This window comes from Lontra canadensis, unplaced genomic scaffold, assembly GCF_010015895.1.
Source record: "Lontra canadensis isolate GAN:19392208 unplaced genomic scaffold, GSC_riverotter_1.0 scaffold16, whole genome shotgun sequence".
NCBI lineage: Eukaryota > Metazoa > Chordata > Mammalia > Carnivora > Mustelidae > Lontra > Lontra canadensis.
In genome coordinates, this window is record NW_022631010.1 from 8,900,370 (window position 1) to 8,925,590 (window position 25,221).

Below are 25,221 nucleotides of genomic sequence, written 5' to 3' on the forward strand. Positions count from 1 at the left end.
TGAAAACTGCTATGGAGGCGGCTGAGCTTCGCCGACGTTGTGGGCACTCTATGGAGAGGCGGCTCGCCAGTGCCCCAGGCTGCTGAGCTCTCGCCGCCTGTGTCCTCGCGGCGCGGCGGCAGGGCCATGCTGGCTTCGCGCGTGGCCCGCGGCTCGTGGGGGTTCCTTCGCAGCGCGGTATGGGCGCCAGGGGTGCGGCCGGGCAAGGGGCGCGCCCGCGGGGCTCTGCTGCGCTCGGTGCCTGGCTGCCTAGGCTGCCTGGTGGAGCGCTGGTGGCTGCGCCCCGCCGCGCTCGGTCTGCGGCTGCCTGGGGCCAGCCCACGGGGCCACTGCTCCGGCGCGGGGAAGGCGGCTCCCGGGCCTGCAGCCGGAGAGGACGCCGCCGCGGAGGCCCGGGGCAGCCGATGGGGCCAGGCGAGCGCCACCAGCCTGGTATGTATAGAGGAGGCGGCGGAGGGGCAACCCTGGGTGGGGATCGCGGGCCCTCACGGAGGTCGGACTTGGAGGAAAATAACGTGCTCTGACTACCCCAAGTTAGACATTTCCGTTCCAGAACTTGTAAACCGTTCCCTGAAGAGTAACGGGCAGGTCATTCAGTTGGGATGAATTTCAGAGGTGCCAGCCGAGTGCACCTTTAGTCTCGGCGGTCAAGTTAGAATTCCTCCTTCCCTACCCCCTTTCTGTCCGCACCTTAAGCGGGATCGGCCACAGGATATTGCATTGGTAAAAATAGCCTTCACTTGTCTTATTAAGTCTATTTTTAATTCTCTGAAGCCATTCCCCAATGTTTAGGGCAAGTCAGTAGGAATCTTTAGAAGAGTATACAAGCCTTTTGGCTTGTGCAGGTTTGGTTCACTATCATTTGACTTTTGGTAACCTTATGTATTACAAGATGAAGGATAATTAATCGTAATTAAAGGATTCTTTAATCTCTAATTATAGAAGAAGATTACAACTCTTTTTTTGAGGTAATAGAACAGAATATTTGTCCGCTTACCTTTTGAAATACTGCCCAAGCAGAAGACACCAGAGCGTGAATGTGGGAGAGCTTTTGATGTCATGTTAGCAAGGCTCATGCAATTATTACATCTTCAATTGTTATGTCTTCAGTGGGTCCTGTACTGCTTTCATCAGTTGTACAGCATGGGTTGAGGTGGCCACATCCTGGCCGGGGTCTCAGCTCCACTAATAGCTAAAGTATGTCGGGGTTTGAATGCTGGATGCTTTGAGGTTGCCATATGGTGGCTGAAGTCCTTCTCAGAGCCGCAGTAGTTGGTCGAGTATGCCACAGGTTATCTGGTTGGGTAATCTAAGATTAGCTCTCTTAATTGTAATTTAGAAACTTTTGCAAATGTAATGATTAGAAATTAATGAGGTACTTTAAAATATTTTATATGGAGCTAAAAATAAGTCTCACTGTTCCAACAACATTATAGTTCTGTTGATTAATTCGCCAAATGAAATGATCTGGCTGTTTGCAACTTTGTCTTTAATTTTGCCCTATGGGTATTTCTGACATTAATTTTGGGACTCTATTTTGACCTTTTGTTTTGTGATTCCTTTTTCTCAGTCATGAACTTCCCTCCCCACCCCCACCCCGAGTTGCTGTAATATTGGATCAGTGTTTGACTTACTCGGTACCACATTATGGTAAACAGACCATGGTAAACAGAGTTTTTTCTCTGGGTTCTGAAACACTCTGACCTTTGAACTTGAATTTGGAATATGTTCCCAGAATTTTCCCATTTCATTACATAATGTGTTCTATTTTCAATAAACGGTCCTTGAGAAGAGATTTGTACTGCTTCTTGTTTGGTGATTTGTTTTGGTGATTTGTTTCCGGAGAATTTGAAGTTTTTTCTGTAGCTTTCAGTGGCAGTATTCTGCCATAACAACCCCATTCTCTTTTCAAATTAAGGTAAACATTTCTTACCAGTTCGTTAAAATAAACACAGACTTAGTATCTTTAGAGAGCTGCTTTTTCTTACGGGGTGGTTCATGGAATTTGAAAAGATTTCTTTAGAAATGGAAACTGTCACGGTTTTAAAAAATCAAAGTTAAGGTTCAGATTAATTGGTTACTAATTAAGAGTAGGGTTAGTCTTGTGAGGAGATAGTCCCATGGGGTAGGAGTTGGCAACCTTCACCAGTAGAGAAAAAGTCCAGGCTTTAGGGAGACATTTTCTTGGTATTATTTCTGTATCCTGTTGGGCAGGGTATCTTAGCTCCACTAGGGTGGGGCTTTTTAAAGTTGAAATATTCTCATGCAACATTTTGTTTGGCAAGTAAGTAATGTTCTTCATAGTAGCTGCCAAAGAGCCCTTTTGTTAGTGCCAACTTCAAACAGCTTGGCTCCAAATGAAGTTTCAAGGAATATTAAAGCCCTCAGATTCTAGGTGGAAATTTTAACATTTCATTTTCATGGCTGTTTTGAACAGATTTACATAATTTCTCTTTATTTCCTAAAAGTCTCAATCCCTATTTCTATCTCCATTTTGTTCCAGCAATTATCCATTCAGTGATGAGATCATGGAATTAAATTTTTTTTTCCCTCTTCATCATATGTCCACATACTGTATAGCATTTAGCCTTCCTTTGATGGGTATGTGCAGGGGAGGGAGAGAAGTTATTTGCTAAGCATTTTAGGCCAAAATGCCTGGGGTTGATGATTTGGCTCGTTTTTGTTTGTTTGTTTTTCCCTGACACCCATCTAGGCTTTCTACTTGAAGTATAAGATCTTCTTGAAGTTACACTGTTAAAAGCAGAGTGTTGTAAGGTTTGAATTCTAATCCTGAAGTCCTATATTAAAGCCTTGACCTATATGGTAAATAATACATATTCTTTTCTCTCTTTAGGAGATGTGTGTGTGTGTGTGTATGTGTACGTACACACACTCTATTTATAGCAGACACTTTATGGGCATATGACATATCTTCATCTTCTGTATTTCTGACAGTTTTAGAGCTATGGTCTGTAAACAACAGAATGGATTTTAAAAGTCAAAGTATTAAATTTAAAGTTTGTATAGTTTTTGACTCCTAAGTTGGTGTAAGCATATTTTTCTAATATGGTTAAAGTATGAATTCCTAGCATTTAATTTAAATTTTGTTGTCTTTGTGTTTCAGTATGAAAACCCATGGACAATCCCAAATATGTTGTCAATGACAAGAATTGGCTTGGCCCCAGTTTTGGGCTATTTGATTATTGAAGAGGATTTTAATATTGCACTAGGAGTTTTTGCTTTAGCTGGGCTAACTGATTTGGTAAGTTGTAAATGCACTCCTGCTGTTTTGCTCCCCTTTCAAATCCCAGGGTCTCTGGTACACTGAAATAGCACAGACTTAGTCTGCTTTTTCCTGGAAGGAAATCCTCAAGATGCGTTTGACCGTGTACTTTGTATAAGGACTTGTCTTTAACGTCTGTTTGGAACTCTTTATTTTTTAAGTGATCTAAGGAAAGAAGTGAAAGTTATTGGGAGGCATAGGAGGAGTGCTTTTTACTTTTGGTTTTTAACTTTTTAGTTAAAGAAAAACCCTTAGAAATTCCCAAAAAGCCAAGTATTTGCTTTAGGGATAGAAATAAAGGAGAGAAGTTATGAGACTATTTTTCTGTTTATTGTAATAGAAATACTCCGATCTTTAACATCAATTGGTTTGGCTGGTGGGGGACGGAAACAGTGGGTCAGTTCTTGTGACCAGGTAGCTTGTAGAGGTCAGAGCTCTACTCAGGTTTATGCTGGTGGGAGGCTTTAAGCATCCACACAGATTTGGTTTCTGATCCCTCCTCTGCAATGTCTGTCTGACTAACCCAGCAGAAGATCCTGCCCTGGGCCAGGCATTAGGCATCCTTCCTTCTTCCACTCCCCCAGTAGATGGACAGATGAAAAAATAGCCCTTTTATATCACTGTGTCAGTTTCAGAGGAGGGAAGGATTTATTCGGGTTATATCAAATTAGAACTTGGGAAATAATTTTATAATGGAAGGCAGCATATGTGTGAAATAGGCTTTTGTGGACTACCAGCCATCAGCATGTGTGACTTGTATTTATCACCCACCTTGTTGCATAAGGGATTTAAAATGACTTTTTAAATTACACGTCCTCCAAAAACGCAGTTGAGGAAAGTGGTGGAAAGATAGAGGAGAAGTTTAAGATCAGGTCAGAGTTCGCATGTAGAAAGAAATACATTATATCCTCATACAAGGCTGGTCTGAGATCTGTGTGAGCACCCAGACAGGCAGTAATGGTTTGGTGCCTCTTCAGACTGATTTATGTTTGGAAAGTATTGCTTGATATTTACTTAATGAGAGTGAAGATAAACTAATTTTCTGTAAATAGCAGTTGTATAGTATCTGTTATGTCAGCTATTCCGTTTGAGGTTCACAGACACAGAATTCCACCTGCCCCTTAGCTCCGGTGAACAATACAGGATTAAGTGAAGAATTTGCAGGGTAAACAAATCAGGACATTTGCATTATATAGCATTTCCAAATATGCATCTCAGAATGGTTCCCACTTTTTTTTTTTTTTTCAGAGTTTAGCTCCTATTTGTCACTCTTTCTTCCCATTCTCACAATTTCTTTCTTTCTTTTCTCTCTCTTTTTTTTTTTTTCTTTTTGTCCTTGCTTTTATCTCTGTAACCTGAAGGTCTTTACTCAGACACACTCCAGGTCTGTCAAAGGCCGTTATATTGATAATGGATTTTTTTTTTTAATGTGAAAAGATCTTTTTTTAGTTACTGGATTTGCTCTTTTTTTCCTCATACCTTTTTTTAGCTGCCACATGAGATTGCCGTATTCACTGAACTCAGACGGGCCTCATTTACATTTTTCTAAATATACAGTGTATGTGAAAACTTGAGCTATCTGGCACCATATTTCACATTTACTTCATGGAGGTTTTGATGCCTCTAGATTGGCCACTGGGCAGATAGTGGGAGTCGTGGGGAATTTAAGCAGGGGAATGACAAGGCCTGATTGATGTTGTATATGGGAAATAGGTTGTAGGAAGGCAAGAATGGAAGCAGAGAGGCTGGTTAGGAGGCTTACAGTTACCTAGGGGAGTGGCAGTGGTAGTAGCTTGGTCTGGGTGTGAGTTTGGAGAGAAATGAGTGAGTTGGGATATGTTTTGAAGATTGAGTTGATACAGTGGATTGCATATGTGCAGTGAGAGAAATACGTCTGAAAGGCTGTTACTTTTTGTTTTCTTTTCAACAACTAGTGCATGAAGGTAACAATTTCTGTGATGAGCAACACTCAAGGTAGGACAGAATAGAAAAGTACCAAGAGTTGCTGTGCCTGTCAACGTAGGTAGTCGTAGTTTGGAGTTGGAAGAAGTCAGGGTTAGAGATAAATTTGAGAGTTATCAGCATGTGGATGGTCAAGTCTGGGTGAAGTGATTTTTGGCTGGATTAAAGAAGAGAAGGGGTCAGAGAAATGAGCAGTAGGTGAAGCAATAGAAAAGGAGCCCGTGAAGGACACTGAGAAAGAAGAGCTGGTGAGAAAGGAAAATTAGACCATCAGGTGTACCAAAAGTTAAGTGAAGACAGTGCTTCAATTGTGTTGAGGTCACGTATGCTAAAAATGTTAAATTCATTGGTGATCTTCATGAGCACCATCTCTAGAGGAGTGGGGACAGTCAGAGTGGTTTGGCGACAAATGTGAGGTATGATGACAATATACATGGCTTTGAGAAGGTTTTGCTTTATAGGGGTATAGGGAAGTAGGTCAAGGAAGGTAGTACTGGGGAAATTTTTGTTGTTAATTACCTGGTTAATTAAATGACCAGACAGAAAGGAGGAGATCGATGATGCAAGAGAGATGGGGGAGTAGAGAGGCAAATCAGAGAAGGTGAGAGGGCCTAGGATCATGAATCAGGGAAGGCAGAGAATGTGTCTGGGTACAGCAGGTAGGTGGTGGATTTGTGGGTGGGAATATAAGGGAGTGCTAACAATCTGTTTCTGTTTTTCAAGGAAAGTATAGATATGATCATGAGTTAGAGCGAGAGGCTTCGGGAGTGAAGGAGGAGTAGGCTTGAAGTGCGAACAGACAGAGGTAAAGAAAAGAAAAGGTAAACAGTCAGGTGTGGGATTGCCAGGCAGTACTGAGTGCCCATGGGAGATTTATGATTCCGAATTTGAAGTGAGACCAGTTTAGCCCACTTACGTGTTCTCGAGCAATGGTCGGTTGATTAGGTGCAGGCCTGGAGTAAGTACATGGATAGTTTTGTGTAAGGGTGGATAGAGTGTGAAATGAGAGAGTTACAGATGTCTGCAAAGGAGCGATGATGTTGGTCACCTTGGAATCTAATGTAAGTAGAAGAACAGGGAGGACCAGACCAGAATGCTAGTGAAAAAGTGGAAGGTTAAGTTCCTTGAGATCAAAAGCTGAACTGAAACCTGAATCTTCCAAGGCCCCAGTGCCCAGTTCTAAACATTGTTACATGTAGTATATTTACAAGAAAATAGGTTCTTTCAGTGGCTGTAGTAAAAGCTAGTAACTGCTTTTTTTTTTTTCCTTGAGGATTTACTGAGTACTAAATAGTATTAATTCCATTATGTACTGAAGACAATAAACCCTTTGAGGTGGGTTATACAGATGAGGAAAGGGAAGTTTGGGCCAAATAATTTCCCCAAGGTCACATAGTAAAGGGCTGAGCCAGGACTTGAACCAGTTATGTTCTGCTGCCAAAGAGCAAGTTCTTAACCATAGACCTCTAACTCACTCACTGGAGTACTTGAGATACAGAGGACTTATTTATCCTTTAAAATGTACATGCTAAATTATGTCTAAGTTGATTTCTCTTTGGTTCTTTGTCCTCGGAAATAGGACTAGAAAATTCAAACATTTGTTGAAGCTTGAAATTAAATAAAGTGAATGAAAGCCAGGTAGAGACTTGAAAAGCCAGAAAATAACCTCCCTTATTTAATGGGAATAGGTGATAGATAGTTGCTTTCAATTCATCTTGTGGCCCCAGGGTAATCAGATCTTTCCATTTCTCAAATGAAATTAGAGATCTGGACTTTTGTGGTAAGACTTGAATATTTAAATATTGGCAACTAATTTATGGTTTTGAAAGCTCTGGACAGGTTAAGCAGAAAGCTGCTTGCAGGCCCCATTTGGCCCATTGATAACCATGTATGACTTCTGCTTTAAAATATGATTGGCTTCCAGGAATAGTGAGTAAGTAATTTTCATATGAAGATTTTTAAGTAGAAGGACTGATTTTTTTTTTTTTTAAGATTTATTTATTTTAGGGGCGCCTGGGTGGCTCAGTGGGTTAAGCCGCTGCCTTCGGCTCAGGTCATGATCTCAGGGTCCTGGGATCGAGCCCCGCATCGGGCTCTCTGCTCAGCGGGGAGCCTGCTTCCTCCTCTCTCTCTGCCTGCCTCTCTGCCTGCTTGTGATCTCTCTCTGTAAAATAAATAAATAAAATCTTTAAAAAAAAAAAAGATTTATTTATTTTAGAGGAGAGAGAGAAAGCACACCCATGCAGGTGAGTGGGGAGGGACAGAGGGAGAGAGTCTTACTAAGCAGATTCCCCTCTGAATGTGGAGCTGAATGCAGAGCCCAATACAGGGCTGGGATCTCATGACCCGTGAGATCATGACCTGAGCCAAAAACCAAAAGCTGGACAACTGAATCAGCTGAGCCACCCAGGCGCCCCTGAGGATTGAGTTTTTTATTCACATACAGTCAAACATGGAATTAACAGTTGCACTAAACAATAAATAACAGTGAGAACTGTTGTGTTGGTTCTTACCATAGAAAAGTAGGTAGGAATGAAAATCGAAGTCTTAGAGTTAACAGGTAGTCCTTGCAAGCAAAAGCAGCTATTTTGGCTGTAGTGAAATAACCCAAGGCTCAAAGGAGTGGCTGCCAGTCCGGGTTCTGTCTGCCATGCTTTCTATGGCTTTGTTGGGGGTCCTTTAAATCTCTAAGTTTGTGTTTGGATTCAACCCACAACAGGGCCTTATGAAGATAAAAGAAATACTGGAAGGCCTTGAGAAAGAAAAGTACTGTAGAAAAGTGAAATTGTTTTTAGACCAAACCAGTGAAAGAATGAGAAGGTTTGAGGGTAAGAAACAGAAGAGGTTTTATTAACATTTTATGAAAATATACTTGTTATTCTGGTATCTATTAACCTTCAAGATATCTACTCTGTATCTATTATGACATTTGTTTTAAAAAAAACTTCTATTTTCAGTTGGATGGATTTATTGCTCGAAACTGGGCCAATCAAAAATCAGCTTTGGGAAGTGCTCTTGATCCACTTGCTGATAAAATACTTATCAGCATCTTATATGTTAGCTTGACCTATGCAGATCTTATTCCAGGTAAGAACGCCATCCTGCGTACTTTTAAATAGCATAGGGAAGAATAACATTAGTCAGTTTAGAATTTTTCTTGATTGAGAGACAAATAATTTTTGTTTTAAAAATATATTTTTCAAATTTAAACTGTTTCCCTAATTTTAAACCATTGAACTGTTCTGATTGTCAAGCTGTTATTTTACTTTAGAATTTATGTCCTTGTTTTATTAGCAGAATCTGTTGTTTTAGATTGTTTGAAGTTAAATTTAAGCAAATACTATTTTGCGTTGCCAATTCATATTTAGAATTTTTTGAAATGGTATTTTATATTCCTACTTAGTGCCTGGTTTTTTAAAGCAATTTAAAGTTTTCTTAAGTCTGTTGCTTATTTAGTACAGTTTAATCATAAAAAAATGAGAGCTCTGAAATCCTGAAAATGTTTATAAAATTTCACATTACTAGTTTTTCTTAGACATTGTTATGTAACTTGAAATCATATATGTATATATATATATAAAATATATATATATAAAATATGTATAGTTTGTACATTATCTGAATACTCTTTCTAACTAAATTTTACGATCTTTTGCTTTTTATTTTGCATGTGCTTTTCTGGTTGTTCATTTTCTACTTAAGCTGTATTTGTTCATTTTTCTCCCTTGGTTTAGATTAAACTGTTAATTTCCAAGTGTTAGAAATGGAATCCGAGAATAAAGCAAACATTGCCGCATGGTCTTTCCATAGCATGTTGTTATTGCCATTTGATAGGAAGAAGTGTAACGGCATTTCAGTCTAGTATAGTCTTCTCAATCTAGAGGCTCTTTTTCTCTTTTATTTTTAGGCTTTTAAATTCCCATGCCAAATTAAAAAATAAACTGGATTAATGTTTATATTTATGTGTTTCTTTGAAAGTCAGAATTTTGGTCTATATACGGTTGGGGATGTTGAAGGGGCAAGGGTACTCTCATTCTAATATAATTTGTGGAGGGGAAAGGAACCTAAGCAACATTCTGTTGATTTTATTCAAGATCCAAATGATCTTGTATGTATGTGCATGTGTGCACATACTTTCATGCCTCCAATTTTTTAGAGTTATTTTGTATTTTGTTGTATTACTTTACAAAGGTTGATCAGATATTTCCCTTTTGAACAAAGAAATTGTATCCAGGTTTTAGCATAATAGATAATGTTTCTGTGAGGTTTACCTGAATAATTGGTATATGTTGTTTTGTAAGCTGAGAATTCTTTTTTGCTATTATTCTGGGAATTTCTGTTGTCTCTCTTCTGTGTTGGGTCTATTTTTCCAAGTTTCCGTGGCTTCCTTGTTGAGAGTTTCCTTTTGGTGGAGTGCAACCTTCTGTTGTTTCCTATGTAAGGATGTACTTCCAGTTTCCATCTTGCTGTTGAGATGTCTCATGCCATTCGGGTACCTTTTCCTGTATGTGATTATGTTTTGTATTGGAAAGTTTTTAGATTTTTTTGTTTGTTTACATTTTTTCTCGTTGATATTTTAGAAAAAAATTATCTCTCCTAAAAATTAATTTTCTAGCTATTTCTGTGGGTATCACATTATCCCAGCACTTTTTAAAAACACATCTTTTCTTTTCTTTTCTTTGCTGTTCTTTTCTTTTCTTTTCTTTCGAGAGAGGGAAAGCAGGGGGAGGGGCAAAGAGAGAGGAACAAGTGGATTCTTGTGTGTGGGAGCCCAGCTTGGGGCTCAATTCCACAACCCTGAGATCACGACCCAAGCCAAAACCAAGAGTGAGACTCTTTCATCAACTGAGCCACCCAGGTTCCCCGTCCCAGCATTTTTTATGGAAAAGTCTGTATTTCCAGGCTCACTGCAATGTCCATATATACATGGGTCCGTTTCTGGGTTGTCTTAGTTGTTCCCCATTGATTTGTCTGTTTCTATACTAATACCATCCTTAATTGTTACTGCTTTGCTAAAAGTCTTAATACTTGGTAGAGCAAGTCCTTCCACCTTTGATGTTCTTAACCCTTTCCATTTTGTGTGTAAATTTTATTTTTTTAATGTATTTTAAGTTTATTTATTTAAGTAATCTCTACACCCAATATGGTACTTAAACTCAGGACCCTGAGATTGGGAGCCCTGAGCTCTACCAACTGAGCCAGCCAGGCGCCCCTTGTATGTAAATGTTAGAATCAGCTTTTCAAGTTCCCCAGAAATGCCTGTTGGAATTTTAATGGGGATTGCATTGAGTCTATAGCTCTATTTGAAAGAATTGTCACCTTTATAATATTGATCTTCCAGCCCATGAGCATGATACATCTACTCTATTTAGTCTTTTTAAAATGTCAGAATGGGGGTACCTGGGTGGCTTAGTGGGTTAAAGCCTCTGCCTTTGGCTCAGGTCATGATCTCAGGGTCCTGGGATTGAGCCCCACATCAGGCTCTTTGCTCAGCAGGGAGCCTGCTTCCCCCCGCCCCCCTTCTCTCTGCCTACCTCTCTGCCTACTTGTGATCTCTGTCAAATAAATAAATAAAATCTTTTAAAAAAAATGTCAGAATGTTAGTTTTCTTCAGAGAGGTAATAAACAATTTTTTATTAGATTTATTACATGGTATTTATTACTTGGTAATTTTGATGCTTTTCTAAATGGTAGCTTTTTACGATTTCATTTTGTAATAACTAAAATCAGTACTATTTCTGTTGTTGATTTTTGTGCTAGCAAAACTTGTTAAACTCTTATTCTCGGGGTGCCTGTGTAGCTTAGTCAGTTAAACATCTGCCTTCAGCGCAGGTCATGATCCTGGGATTCTGGGATCGAGCCCCATGTCGGGCTTCCCTGCTCAATGGGGAGTCTGCTTTTCCCACTCCCTCTGCCCCTCTCCCCCCATTCCTGCTCTATCAAATAAAATATTTTTAAAAACTCTTACTCTAATAATGTAATTCTCTTGGATTTTCTACATCCTCAATTATGTGTTGTCTGTAATTAATGATAGTGTATTTCTTCTTTTCCAATTCTTTTACCTTTTTTCCCCCTTGCTTTTCCATACTGCACAGTACAGTGTTGAATAGGAATAGTGTCTGTGTTTTGTTTCCAGCTTGAAAAGGAAAGTTATCAGCATTTCATTATTAAATGTTTCCTCTAGGGTTATATAGATATGAAAGGTTATGGAAGTTCACTTCTGTTGGGAGTTTGCTAAGAGTTTTTATTACAATTAGATATTGAATTTTATCAAATTCTTTTTCTTCATGTATTAGTCATTTACTTTCTTTTTTAAGCTCTTAATGTGGTATGGATTACATTAGTGATTTTCTCATGTTAAATCAACCTGAAATTCCTGGTATAAATCTAATTTGCTCATGATAGATTATGAAAATATTGCTAACTTTAGTTTCTAATATTTTGTTGAAGATTTTGTATCAGTACTCAAAAGATTGGTTTGGAATTCTTTTTTCTGATTATCCAACAAGGATATATTAGGTTTTACTATTAAATTTATACTGATCACATAATAAGAGTTAAGTCTAGGGTTCCCCCCCCATTCTTGGGAGATGTTTGTGTGAAATTGCAATATTCCTTCTTTAAATGTTTGGTAGAACTTATTGAAACACTGAGGACTGGAGTTTAGGAAAGAGTTTTCAAATAGGTGATTCATTTTTTTTGTTATAGGATGACTCAGATTTTCTGGCTCATCTTTTGTCTGTTTGGTAAGTTGTGGTGTTTTTCTAAGACCTTGTCCATTATTACAACAACATTTATAAAGATTTACCATTAACTATTTATGGTATCCACATTAACTTTTTGATGTCCTTAGGATATGTAGCAGTGCTGTCCCCCTTTTCATCCTGATTATTAGTTATTTGTCCCTTCTTTGTTTTTTTCCCTTGAATTGTCTTAACAGAGGTATATCAGTTTTATGAATCTTTTCAAAGAACCAACTTTGGGCTTTGTCTGATATGTTTACTGCTTCATTAAATCTTGCTCTTTTATTTCTTTCTCCAGGTTTCCCTTGCTGTTCTTTTTCCAAATTCTTTAGATCGGTTCTGTTTAGTAGAAATATAATGGAAGCCATATATGTAATTTAAAATTTTCTAGTAGCTATATTAAAAATAAAAGGGAACAGGTGAAAATAATTTTAATAACATTTAACCTACTAGATCAAAAATATCATTTCAATGTGTAATAAAAAATTAGTGAGTTTTTCCTCATACTATGCTCTCAAAAGCCAGTGTAATTTTCATTTTACAGCATCTCTCATTCAGACCAGCCACATTTAAGGTGCTTTATTTTCCCACAACAGCACAACTGTAGATGAATATTTAACTCATTCCTTTCAGCTTTTCTAAAGTTAGCATTTAGGGTTGTACATTTTGTCTTAAGTATCCCTTTTACTGAATCTCCTGTGTCAATAGAAGTATTTTTGCCATTATTGAGTTCAAAATATTCTGTTTCCATTATAATTCTTTCTTTGACTTAGGGGGTTAATAAAAATTTATTTGTGAGGTTTTCTAGGTATGTTTTCATTACTAATGTCAAGCATAATTACCTTATATCCAGAGAACATGCTCTGATTTTAGCCCTTCAGGCGAGTATAGGGTCAATTTTTTTTTTTTTTTTTAAGATTTTATTTATTTGACAGAAAGAGTGAGAGTGGGGCACCTGGGTGGCTCAGTCGTTAAGCATCTGCCTTCGGCTCGGGTCATGATCCCAGGGTTCTGGGATCGAGCCCCACATTGGGCTCCCTGCTCTATGGAAAGCCTGCTTCTCCCTCTCCCACTCCTGCTTATGTTTCCTCTCTCACTGTGTCTCTCTCTGTCAAATAAATAAATAAAATCTTAAAAAAAAGAAAGAAAAGAGTGAGAGTGAGGAGAGTGAGAGAGTACAAGCAGGGAGAGCAGCAGGCAGAGGGGCAGAGGGAGAGGGAGAAGCAGGTTCCCTCTGAGCAAGGAGCCAGACCTGGGGCTCCATCCCAGGACCTACTGAGCTAAAGGCAGATGCTCAACTGACTGAGCGCCACCCAGACACCCCTACAGTCAAATTTTATAAACATTTTACATGTGCTTCAAATGGATTTTTGAAGTTGTAGTGGTTGGGTGTGATGTTCTCTGTATATCCATTTGGTCAAATTTTAAATCCTGATATTCAAATCTTTACTGAGTTCTTTTTTGTTTGGTCTGCTTGTTTGTCAGTTACTAAGAGTAGGTTAGTTTCCTTTGTGTTTAGTTTTCCATTATTTTTCTTTGTAGTCTGATATTTGCTTTGTTTCTTTTGAAGTCCTGCTGTTAAGTGTATATAAATAAGATGTTTTTGTCTTTTTGATAAATTGAATGTTTTATTATGAAGTGTGACCCTCCATATCTTCAATAATGATCAAGTCAGTGTTTGCCTGATAAATCACTTTCAACTTCTCTGTGTCTTTATATTTTAGATATTTCTTATAAATAGCATGAAGATAGTTGGTTTTCTTTATTTTTATCCAGTCTAAAAATATTTTATCTTTCCGCTGGAACATTGAATCCGTTAACATTTACTGTGATTACTAATATTTGTATAGCAGTCTTCCATTTTATGTGTTTCATTTGGCTCATATGTGCTTTCCTACATCTGTGTAGATGTTTTATCATCATACTTGTTTTCCCTGTGGCCAATTTGGCTGTGTTATATTCTGTTTCCATTTGGTTTTTCTTAAAATTATTCATCCTTATCAAAGTTTGGTGTTTGACCTCCATTTACTCCTTTCTCAACTTTGGTTATTGTTGCCATACTTTAATTTTATATACTTCTTAAACCCACATGATATTGTTTTAATAGTATTCATTTAGATGTATCTTTGTATTTACTTTTTTCTGGCTTACATTGTTTGGTGTATCTTAAATCCTTTCATCTGGGAACACTTTCCTTTCATCTGAAGTACATCTTTAGAAATCCTTTTAATATTGGTCAACTAGTGGTACATTCTTGTTTTTATTTGTCTGAAAATAATTTTATTTTGCCTTTATCCTTTTGTATTATGAGATCATTTTATTCTTTTGTATGTGTGAGGATATTAAGTTCTACTCTTCTAGCAGATTTCAATTAATACAATACAATACAGTGTTATCAACACCAATGATACATTAGATCCTCAGACTTTATTGATCTTAAAAGTGGAAGTTAGCACGCTTTTACCAACCTCTCCCTGTTTCTCCCATCCTCTAGCTTCTGGCAGCCACTTTTTTACTTGCTATTTCTATTTCAACTTCTATTTTATTTTTATTATTTTTAAAATTTTACATATAAATGATACTGGGCAGTATATATCTTTCTCTGATTTTGCCTCTGTTCTTAAAGGATATTTTTATTGAGTTTAGAAGTCTGGGTTGGTAGTCATTTAACATATCATTCAATTTTCATGTTTGTTGTTGGTATAAAAGAAATCAACTGCTAATCCACTTCTTTTTTGAAGTTAACTGTTTTTACTCTGGCCTCTTTTAAGATTTTCTCTTTGTCTTTGGGGTTTTCTGCAGTTTCATAGTAATATATCTTGGTATGAGTTTCTTTGTTTTTATTTTATTTTATTTTTTATTAACATATAATATATTATTTGCTTCAGGGGTACAGGTCTGTGAATCATCAGTCTTACACAATTCATAGCACTCACCATATCACATACCCTCCCTGATGTCCATCATCCAGCCACCCTATCCCTCCCCCACCACCTCCCAGCAACCCTCAGTGTGTTTCCTGAGATTAAGTCTCATATGGTTTGTCTCCCTCCCCAGTCCCATCTTGTTCCATTTTTTCCCTCCCTTCCCCTCATTACCCCCTCCCTTGCCTCTCAAATTCCTCATATCAGAGAGATCATATGGTAATTGTCTTTCTTTGATTGACTTATTTCACTTAGCATACCACCTTCTAGTTCTATCCACGTTGTTGCAAATGGCAGGATTTTTTTGATGGCTGCATAGTATTCCATTGTATATATATACCACATCTTCTTTATCCATTCATCTGTTGATGCCCCCTTCGGATCACTTTGATATGAGTTTCTTTTTTATTTATCTTGCTTGGGATTTGTTGGGCTTTTAAAGGTATCTTTAATCAGTTTGAATTAAAGTAGTTCTTATTAACAAATGTGAAACTGGGAAATTTGTCTTCTCTTCCCATTCTCTTTGTGACTTTGTCTTTTCATTCCTTCACTGTCATTTTAGGCAGGTTTTAGGGGGAGAGCTGTATATATGCTATCTTGCATCTTCTTACTTTTATACTGCCTGCATTTTTGTAAAAGTTCTATCCACCTTGATTTGAACAGCTTTGTTTCCTCAAGAGTAAGAAATGTGCTTTCTTCCTCAATTAGGATAATAAACAATTCTGCTCTTCTTCTTGCTCTCTGTGGGAGGAGAGATAAGGATGAAAACAACTTACTTGGTTTGTTACATTTGTAGCAGTCTGGGATGTGAGTCCCAAGTTAATTTGTACTTAGGTGCATTTGTTCTGCCGCATTTACTAAGTAACGATTCTTTTCTGTATCTTGTATTATTTCTGGTTTACTGTATAGCAAATTCTTATTGCTGGTTTGAATCAATTTCTGTAATTCTGTTATTCTCAGTGAAATAACCTATGATATTGAAATGACCACTTGTGATATGTAAAAGTAACTTTGTTTTATTTATTTCTCTTGAATCCTAATAAAATTAGTCTGTAATGTGCCTCTTTGTTGCAGACATTACCTATTTCAGATAGGGTTAGCAAGTAGGGAGGAAAACCTTGGTGCAATCCCTGATACATTTTACACCCTTCTACCCTCATTAACACACTGTTATACTCTGATAAGCAAAATGAAAACTGTTTTAGCCCTGGAAGAAAAGGAAAGGGAAGGCTGGAGAGAAAGGAAGAGCAGTTAGAAAATGCAGAAGCCAGGGAACCCAATAAAATTGCCCAAAGAACCAAAGTAAAAGCCTGTATGTATACTGTCAGTTGGCAGAGGCCTTAGAGACCACCCGGTGAGGTAGGGTCCCAGCATGGCTGTGCATGCGAATTCCCCAGGGAGCGGTCATCTGTAATCCTGTGAATCTCTCCCATGGTGATTCTGTGGTGGGCAGTTTGGAGAACACTTGATTTTTGTTAACTTTCCTTTCCTCCGCCAGGCGGTTACAGATAGTAAACGGAATCTGGAGGTGCTAATCATGACTCACATGGCTGGGCTGGAGCCTTGCACTCTGGCCTGAGCATAGGCTGGGAATTTCATAGACCTAGGTTCTACTCCTCAGTCTCCGGCTGTACTGCTTACTGTACTGTTGACTAGTGGTACAGCACTAGTACTGGCTGTACTACTCACTAACTGACGACCTTGGCCAGATTATATAATCTGCCTAAGGCTTGCTTTCCTTATTTGTAAAATGGTAATAATGATGGCCCCTATTTTGTGGAATCGATGTATAGATTAACTGACAATATGTATGAAATGCTTAGAACGGTGCCAGATACTCAATAAATGGTAGTGTGGATGTTACTGGTTAGAACAGGAACTCAAGGCTTTGCAGTATATTGAATTGCCTCATCTCTTCTGCAGAAACTTATTATTTAAGACTAAGTCCTAGTCTCTTTTCCCTTGTGATGATGAAATACACTAACAAGTGTTTCTTCTAAAGTTGTGTTTAGGAGGTTTACTCTATGTAATTTGCATGAGTGTGCTGCATCTTAAAATCTGATGGTTAGATTTTGCCAGCTAATGACTGCTGTAGAAAAGTCTGTTTTACAGACACAGAAGTCTCCTAAAAATCATGGCTGTCTTGTTTTGTTACTTGGCTCATACAGCAGTATCTTCTGTGTCCTCCAAATGCTATTACTTAAGTGGTAGATAAGTGTTTTCTCTTTCAAATAGTCTTGTCATCCAGGACTAGGCCAAGGAGCTACACTTACATCATAGCCATAACCAACACAGATTTAAATTGTAATCTCTAGTTAGATTTTGCTCGAGTTGCAGAATGAATAGAATGTCAGAACTGGGTTATGGACATTGGGGAAGGTATGTTCTATGGTGAGTGCTATGAAGTGTGTAAACCTGGCAACTCACAGACCTGTACCCCTGAAGCTAAAAATACATTATATGTTAATAAAAAATTTAAAAAAAATTTTTTTAATTAAAAAAAAAGAATTTCAGAACTGGAGAGGACCATAAATATCATCTCAAAAGTAATTCATAAAAGAGCTGTTTGAAAGTATTATGGAAGGGGGATACACATGACCCTGTTATTTTAGTTTGAAACAATTTGTCATGATTTTTTTCTTTTTAAAAAAAATTTTTTTTTCTACTAGAAGCAATATATGTTCATAGTTAAGACCTCCTGTAGTGTAGAAGGATGTGAAATGAAACAGGACCTCTGCCCTCCCATTGTTACTCAACAAGGGAGCAGTGATTCTTTGGGTATTAATCTATATTTTGCTGGCTCTGGCTTTGGGGCCATTTTATAGAATCTTTTGGAGGGGGTGAGGAGGAGCAGAGGGAGAAGGAGAGAGAGAATCTTAAGCAGGCTCCAGGCTCAGCACAGAGCCTAACATGGGGCTCCATCGCATGACCTTGAGATCATGACTTGGAACTAAACTCAAGAGTTGGACTCTTAACCGACTGAGACACCCAGGCACCCCCATGCTATAGAATCTTAAGAATAATGAGAAAATTATCAACTGATTGGATTCTTTTTAAAATTAGAATTCATTGAATGAATGGGGCAGCGAAAAAAAATAGCAATTGCCTGGATAGGAACTGACCAGACAAGAATGAAAATATTTGTTTTTTTTCACAAGTGTTACATCAAATTTTACTCTTTATAAAATAGCCTAGAATGTGGAAGCCATCAGAGCTCCGGAGTTGGCATAATGTTTGAGTCTTCCAGTATCTTTTCCAGTCTGTACCATCTCATTAATTCCATATTAAGTATAGTGAGCCTGGTGATCATTTTTCCAAATTCACAAGGCTGAGAGGTCACAAAGAGATAGTGGGGGCTGAGTAGGGCGGACACTAATATTAATAACTACAGCTTAAAAACATGGGCAAGAAGGAAAAAAAGGCAAGAGGATTGACATTCTGAAAGGCAGACATAGTCCTTCACTTGGTTTGAGGGTGGGTTAGAGAAGAATATAAAAATCAGTGGTTCACTATAAGGAACCGCAACCATCAATAAGTATTTACATTTTTACTTCTGTGAAATACCAGTTCATAAGGCTGAATGAGGTTTTATTGTATGTGTAATATCAGTAATTTTCAAAATCCCATTCAAAATTATTTTATATTTGATTTTCAGTTCCACTTACTTACATGATAATTTCAAGAGATGTAATGCTGATTGCTGCTGTTTTTTACGTCAGGTATCGAACTCTTCCAACACCGGTGAGTCTGTTTAAAAAAAAAAAATTCTTTTATTATTACTTATAACTTAATGTAAAAAAAAAAAAAAAACCAGACCCACTCCATTGTATCTTGAGTTTCACTTTATGGGAGTAATTTATGGCCATTAATTTTTTTATACTTTTTTCAAGAATTTTTTTAAAACCACACATAACTGTCATCTTGCTCTTTGAATCACCCACGATGAATTGCCCTGTCCCTAGTAGCAAACTGTTTGGAATGTTTGTGTGACCAAGTCCCTCTGCTGCCTGATTTAGCCTCAACCGTGGATTGTCTGGAACTAGATTTTTATAAAATCACAGTTGTATAAACGCAGAATGGTTTGTTTGCATATTTGTTCATTGTTGTACAGATACTTGAGCACATAGGCCTGGCATAATCACTTCATCTTTTGGTTCTCAATCCAGAGAAAACAGCAGGATCTTATTCATTTTCATGTTTTAGTCTGTGAAAGAAAATAGCAATAAAGGAGACTTACTGAGTTTATTTAGAAAACAGATGTCATCAGGCAGGCTTCAGGATAGTTACTGTGTTAGAGTTTTCTAGGGATTGAGTAATCTATAAATTAAAAAAAAAAAAATCTGTTTTCAGTAACCTGTGTATGATTTACAAGGAATATAGACACCGCTCATTTAGGGTGATAAAAGAAGATGCAGATAAAGGGCTTATCTAGCACAGAGCCCGGCATATGGTGAATATTCAGTAACTGTTAGCTACATATAATAAGATGTTTGTTTTAAACGTGAATGATAACTTGAATCAACTTTATCTTTTTGTCCTCTGCCAGCGAACACTTTCTAAGTATTTCAATCCTTGTTATGCCACCGCTAGGTTAAAACCAACCTTTATCAGCAAGGTAAGACACACGCATCCTTTTAAGTTATTCCCTTGTAAATGTTTATCATAATGAATAGAAGCCTCAGTCAGCAGCAGCTGCCAGCGAGATTTATTTCCGTGTGTGGACTATAGGAGACAGGTCATTCACCCAATTCTCTTGTCCTTTGCGCTCTTTTGGGTCCTTAGTATATGCATATGTTTTGCATGGGTGGCCTGAGCTTTTAAGCGTCCGAAGGAGGTATTAGGGTCACTGTTTTGGGAAGGAGGATGAGGTGGAAATACAGTTGCATCTTGATGAGCTACAGAGAAATTATGGAGGTTCCTTTCATTACCCTCCTTTCTGTGGGGAAAACACCATAAAATCGGGCCCTTCGTTTTCACCACTGATGATTATGTGGAAAGGATAGGAAAACGAACTTACTAATAAACAACTCCTACTCTTAGTTGTCCATCTGTTGTCTGTTTTCCTGAGCCCCTTTCAGTACGGCAACTGTGCCAGTCTTTGCATGCAGAGAACACACCATTCATTAATGCCTCTCAAGGCACGTTTGTTTTCCTAGTAGCCTTGATAAGTTTGTTGTTATCATCCTTTTGCCCTGTCCCTTGTGACAGTACTTTAACAGATTAGAGACACCGATCATCTGTGGGACAGATGGGTTGTTACTATTATACGTAAAACTCCCTGGGGTGGAGTTTATAGGGTTTTTGTTTTTCTGTTTTTCTTCAGATTCCAGTGACTTACTTTTGTATCAAGCACTGCTTAGAAAGGAACTCAAAGAGGTGTAAGAAGTTCTCGAGACAATTTTATTTAATTTCTTAAAGATGAAGTAGAATCCTTGTTTTTTGGTTGCAGAATGGACGATAGGGGTGCTTCTGTGCACATGTCCCCCTGCTACATCCTTCACACCCTCTTCCCCATCGCGCTTCTCAGGATGAGTTAGGCAGTCTCCAGTGCCTTTTTGGCTCTGTTTTCTTCCTTCTGTCCTCCATGCTGTCTTGTAGGGTCGGGGAACATATGCCTTGCCTCCAGAGTCTCTTCTCGTGGAGATGAATGCATTTCAATTTTCTGACCTCTTAGGGTTTGACATTTGGGCAAGCCAAGGGCACTGGATGAAGGGCTAGAGAATCGGGGTTCTGGGTTCGGCCCTGTAACCTGCTATGACTGCAGGCAAGTCACTTAGCTCGTGACATTTTCACCCGTGAAGAGGTAGCTTTATTATTTCTATTCCATGGGGCTATTTTAACAGACAACTGAAAAAAAGGCCAAGAACATTGCAACATTATTGAATTGCTATGGAAATTCAAGGTAGTAGTATTTTCTGACAGATGCCCTTAGCCTCACTGTAAAGGGCACCTGTACAGATAGATGTGCCAGTTAGTGAAGTTCCCCCTTGGGTGTGAATGCCCGCTTCTTTGGCAAGGCTATTCCAACACCGGGCACACCGAGGATGTCATGTTACCGCATGATGGGCTGTGCCTTTGTTTCTTGAGCTTGAAACAGGATCTCCTTGGCACTGTTCATTTATGACTTTTTTTTTTTTTTTTAAAGGTAAACACAGCAGTCCAGTTAATCTTGGTGGCAGCTTCTTTGGCAGCTCCAGTTTTCAATTACGCTGACAGCATTTATCTTCAGATACTATGGTAAGCTAAGTGTAGAATTACTCTCTGAGAATGTCAGCAAAATGGCTTACTGCGACGGTCTTAGAATTTACCTGGTTCTTACCGTGTTTGAGGAGCACCAGCTGGGTAAAGTTGGGGGCTATATTTTATGACTGATACTGTTCTGAAGTTTAGTACCATGCATAGGATATAGAAATTACAGGAGCTTTCATGCAAATTAAAAGGAAGGAGAGGTATAGATAAAGTATTGGGGTTTTGGAGGAGGGAAGGATACTTGATCCCGGGTAGGGAGAAGAGGGAAAGCTTCAGGGAGGAAGTGGCATTTGAGCAGGAGGCCTAGTCAGTTTATACAGGGAAAGACTGGGGGAGGCCTCTGAGGTGAAGGACAGACCTGTTTTTCTTTAGATTCCAGTGACTTACTTTTGTAGGGTGTAGGAGAGTGGGTAGGGAAAGTGCATCCATCCTGGTGGTGCAAGGGCATAATGGGAGGGAGACTTGGGAAAGGAGTTTGAGTTTTATGTTATTATTCTTATAGCTTTGAAATGTATCTCCTTGAAAATACATCAAACTGTCAGAGTCCAGATGCGCCACACTGAACTTGAAGCACTGTATTTTAGTGCACTTTAATCACTTTAATTAAAGTCTTGCTTGATGCAGTCTGAGCCCAAAAATGGTTAGTTAACGAAAGTCAGTTCAGCTAAAGAAGCTTTAAAGATGATACACGTTCTAAACATTTTATTTTCTAAAATATATGTGTACTTTTTTTTTTTTTTTAAAGATTTTATTTATTTATTTGACAGAGAGAGATCACAAGTAGGCAGAGAGGCAGGCACAGAGAGAGAGAGAGAGAGGGAAGCAGGCTCCCTGCTGAGCAGAGAGCCCGATGCGGGACTCGATCCCAGGACCCTGAGATCCTGACCTGAGCCGAAGGCAGTGGCTTAACCCACTGAGCCACCCAGGCGCCCCATGTACATTTTTTTTTTGATTCATGCTACATCTTTTGATAGAGGACCAGTGCCCCCTTTTTTGAGTATCAGTCTAACTGGGAGTTTTCACTTTCTTGACTAAACTACATCCATAATACAACCTCTTTGACTTTTATTTTCTGTTTCTTTAAAGTGATATAAGAACTTAAGACATTTACAAAGCAATCTAAGTATAGAAACTTTCTAGATTTTGACCATTTTTCTCTAGCCTTTCAACAATCATATTGCCTTTGACAGTAGTTCTTAGCAACTCATCTTGATTTATAAATTATTTCCAAAGTATTCCACTTAGTTCTCAGAAATAGCGGCTCTTCCTACATGTATGTTGCACTGGTTCAGGTGTGAATTTAGATGATTTCTAACTGACACAGCTTTGGGATCAAACAGAAACAGAGTTTCCGTGACCTTCGCTCAGCTGGTGGAAGCAGACACGCACAGGTGCACCAAAAAGTAACCTGGTAGGCCACGAACATTCAGCAAGCCATGAGCATCACTCATGGAACTTCTAAGAGAATCTGGTGAATCTGGCAGTTCACTTAAGGAAAAATCATTTAAAACAAAATAAACAAAAAAAGCCAGATTTTATTTAAAATGACTCAGATGCTCGAATTCTGCAGGAAATAAAAGCCCAGTACCATCAGCAGCATGGAGCAGTGGAAAGAGCACAGGGCTCTGGACAGGGCTCAGTCTGCTGCTCGTAAGAGAAGGTTCTTGTGAACATAAAATGATGGCATAAGACACCTAGAATAATGGCTGGGTAAAAGTGACAATTGCTAGTATTTTTTTCGGGCTCATTAACTAGATTCTGTTTGACAGTTTTCTTAAAAGCAGCAGCTTTAGATTCCTGGAGCTAAAAAAGAATCACATGCACGGCCTTTTTGCTTTTTAAATAACTCTATTACATGTATTCTTTGTGATTCTCACGGTTACTGTGTTTCAGACTTGACCACTAAACCTTTCTTTCTTTCTTCCAAAAAAAGGTGTTTCACGGCTTTCACCACAGCTGCATCAGCTTACAGTTACTATCATTATGGTCGAAAAACTGTTCAGGTGATAAAAGGCAGATGAAAGCCATCTATCATTGTTAGCAAGGAAGCAATATACATCATTGGTGGCAGGGCAAGTGGAAATCTACAGGAGTTTCAGTAATTCGGGGTTCACCTTGAAAAAGGACTTGTCAGAACAAACCATGTCATCAAAATTTAAGTAATGTGCATTGAAAATGAGCTTGATCATGGGCATATGCAGAATTTCCAATGTATTTTTAAATACAAATAAAACTATAATTTAGAATTTTGTATCTTAGGGTTCTTGATTAATTTCTAAGGTACCAAATTATTCCAATTACCGTCAGTCACTTTTTAATACCTTTTTAAGAAACATAGTCCAGAGCATGGAAACTAAAGAGATGCCACTTCTGTTCAACAGAGTTGAGATTGCTTACAAAGCACCAGGGAATTTAGTGGGTTTAAGTATCTATTGGATACAACTTGGCTACACAGTCTTATGTTTGATTTTTAGAACTGTGTACACACTAATAGTTTGCGTGGTTACTATTTGATCATTTAGGATAATGACAATAAAGGTAGCTTAGTGATGGATGAAATAGAATTGTGAAGAGATTTAAAATGCAGTAAATTTTGAAAATAATAAGGTCACAGCAGAAGGTATTGAAGTTCAAATTCAGTAGTCTTCCAGCCTCTCAGGTGCCTAACAGTCTGTGTATCAGGTTAGCAGGTGACACAGGGGGTTGAAATAGGAAAGCGTGGCCATTAGGCTGCACCAGCCAGGAGGCAGTGAGTTATATCCTGCCTTTTGCCATTTCTAACGTAGCAACGTTTGTATGATGTTGGAACCTGTACTTACATGTTCTGTAAATAATATGAAACTGTATATTTTTCAAAGGTTTTTTAAATTTTGGCTATCTTTTGTTAAGATATTAAAGGAATAAAAGAGCTGGAAAAGTGCCTTCAGTGCTGGTGGTCTGTTTAACATGCTGTGATCCTCACTGTTGAAGTTTTTTGATTCCTAAAGTCCATTCAAGTACATCACTTGCACTTGCATTGTAAAAATCATTTGTTTGGGACCATCTGACTTAAGTCCTTACTCTCACTCCACCGTCCTGTTTGGAAGGGTGGGAGACACAGAGAGAGGGACGAGGAAGACGATGGCTGTTGCTGGTTGCTTCCTCTTAACCGTGGAGGCCTATTGCTGCCCACTGTCCCAGGTGTCCTGTGGAATTGTGCAGTGAGCTTATCTAAGCTGTGTTAAATTAAGCTGTGTTAAATTAAGACGCAAAGTTATAAGCAAAATACATGCCTCTTGGTAGTGGCATCCTGGGATCAGCATGCCCCTCTGTTGCATTCGTCCTAGCTTCCTTGTTCCCAGGCTTGAAATGCACTGAAGCCTGCAGCCAGGGACAGTGTCACTGAATCCAGTCGAGGGTATATAAGGGAAGAGGAGGATGACCTGTGGCTGGCCATTCTCCCCTTCTGGAACCCCCTGTGTAGTCTCATAGCTTGGGTGGCGGTTAGGCTGGAGCTGGAATTCCCACCCAAGAGGCACATTGAACACATCTTGGCACCAGTAAAGTGGGAGCACAAAGGTGTTTTAAAATGAGAGAAGAGAACTCAAGATAAAGTAATTATGAGAAAAAATTGGGATTTTGTACTTCGTTATGTTTACTTCCTAGTTCAGTGTTGATGCTATTTGGAGTTACTCATGTCTTGGGCTTATAGTCTCTTTAGTATGAAGGTCTTAATCTGGCTCTGGTTAATAAACCTCAACCCTTAGAAAAATGGTACAAGTTTCTTGAGGGTTTTGGATATTGGACTGTTATACAATGTGAATTCTGCTAGTTTACAAAACACTGGAACTGTATTAGGCATGTTTGAGTGTATATTCATATGGAGCCAAGCACGACAAATTCATTTTGGTGCCTCCATATAATGGATTCAATCCTGATAGTAAATTTAAAAAGGCATTCAGATGATTACGTTTCTGAAGTCTCTGGTAGTCACATTTTTGGCTTTTGCTTTCCAGTTTTTAATCAGGAGCTGGTAGGTATCTTAAAAGATTGCTTAGTCCAGTTTTCTTGGTTACATATC

General features: G+C 38.5%; 1 protein-coding gene across 4 annotated transcripts; it reads left to right on the top strand.

Moving 5' to 3' along the window:
• CRLS1 (cardiolipin synthase 1) lies at nt 1–24,087 on the top strand. 4 transcript variants are annotated; one of them, XM_032859154.1, is made up of 7 exons: nt 1–432; nt 3,125–3,262; nt 8,203–8,332; nt 18,568–18,653; nt 19,459–19,527; nt 21,058–21,149; nt 23,095–24,087. In XM_032859154.1, the coding sequence occupies exons 1-7, from the start codon at nt 127–129 to the stop codon at nt 23,180–23,182; spliced, it is 909 nt and encodes a 302-aa protein (XP_032715045.1). In that variant the 5' UTR covers nt 1–126; the 3' UTR covers nt 23,183–24,087. The 4 variants fall into 4 exon arrangements, with proteins under 4 accessions (XP_032715045.1, XP_032715046.1, XP_032715048.1 ...); XM_032859157.1 differs by lacking the exon at nt 1–432 and adding an exon at nt 1,138–1,197; XM_032859156.1 differs by lacking the exon at nt 1–432 and adding an exon at nt 1,271–1,291.
• Nucleotides 24,088–25,221: the final 1,134 nt, after the last annotated feature.

What these genes read in the sequence shown, in the direction of transcription:
- CRLS1 (XM_032859154.1), top strand. Translation starts at nt 127, where the DNA reads ATGCTGGCTTCGCGCGTGGCCCGCGGCTCGTGGGGGTTCCTTCGCAGC. An exon ending in ATCGAACTCTTCCAACACCG is followed by an intron (nt 18,654 to 19,458) that starts GTGAGTCTGTTT and finishes GTCCTCTGCCAG; the next exon opens with CGAACACTTTCTAAGTATTT. An exon ending in ATTTATCTTCAGATACTATG is followed by an intron (nt 21,150 to 23,094) that starts GTAAGCTAAGTG and finishes TTCCAAAAAAAG; the next exon opens with GTGTTTCACGGCTTTCACCA.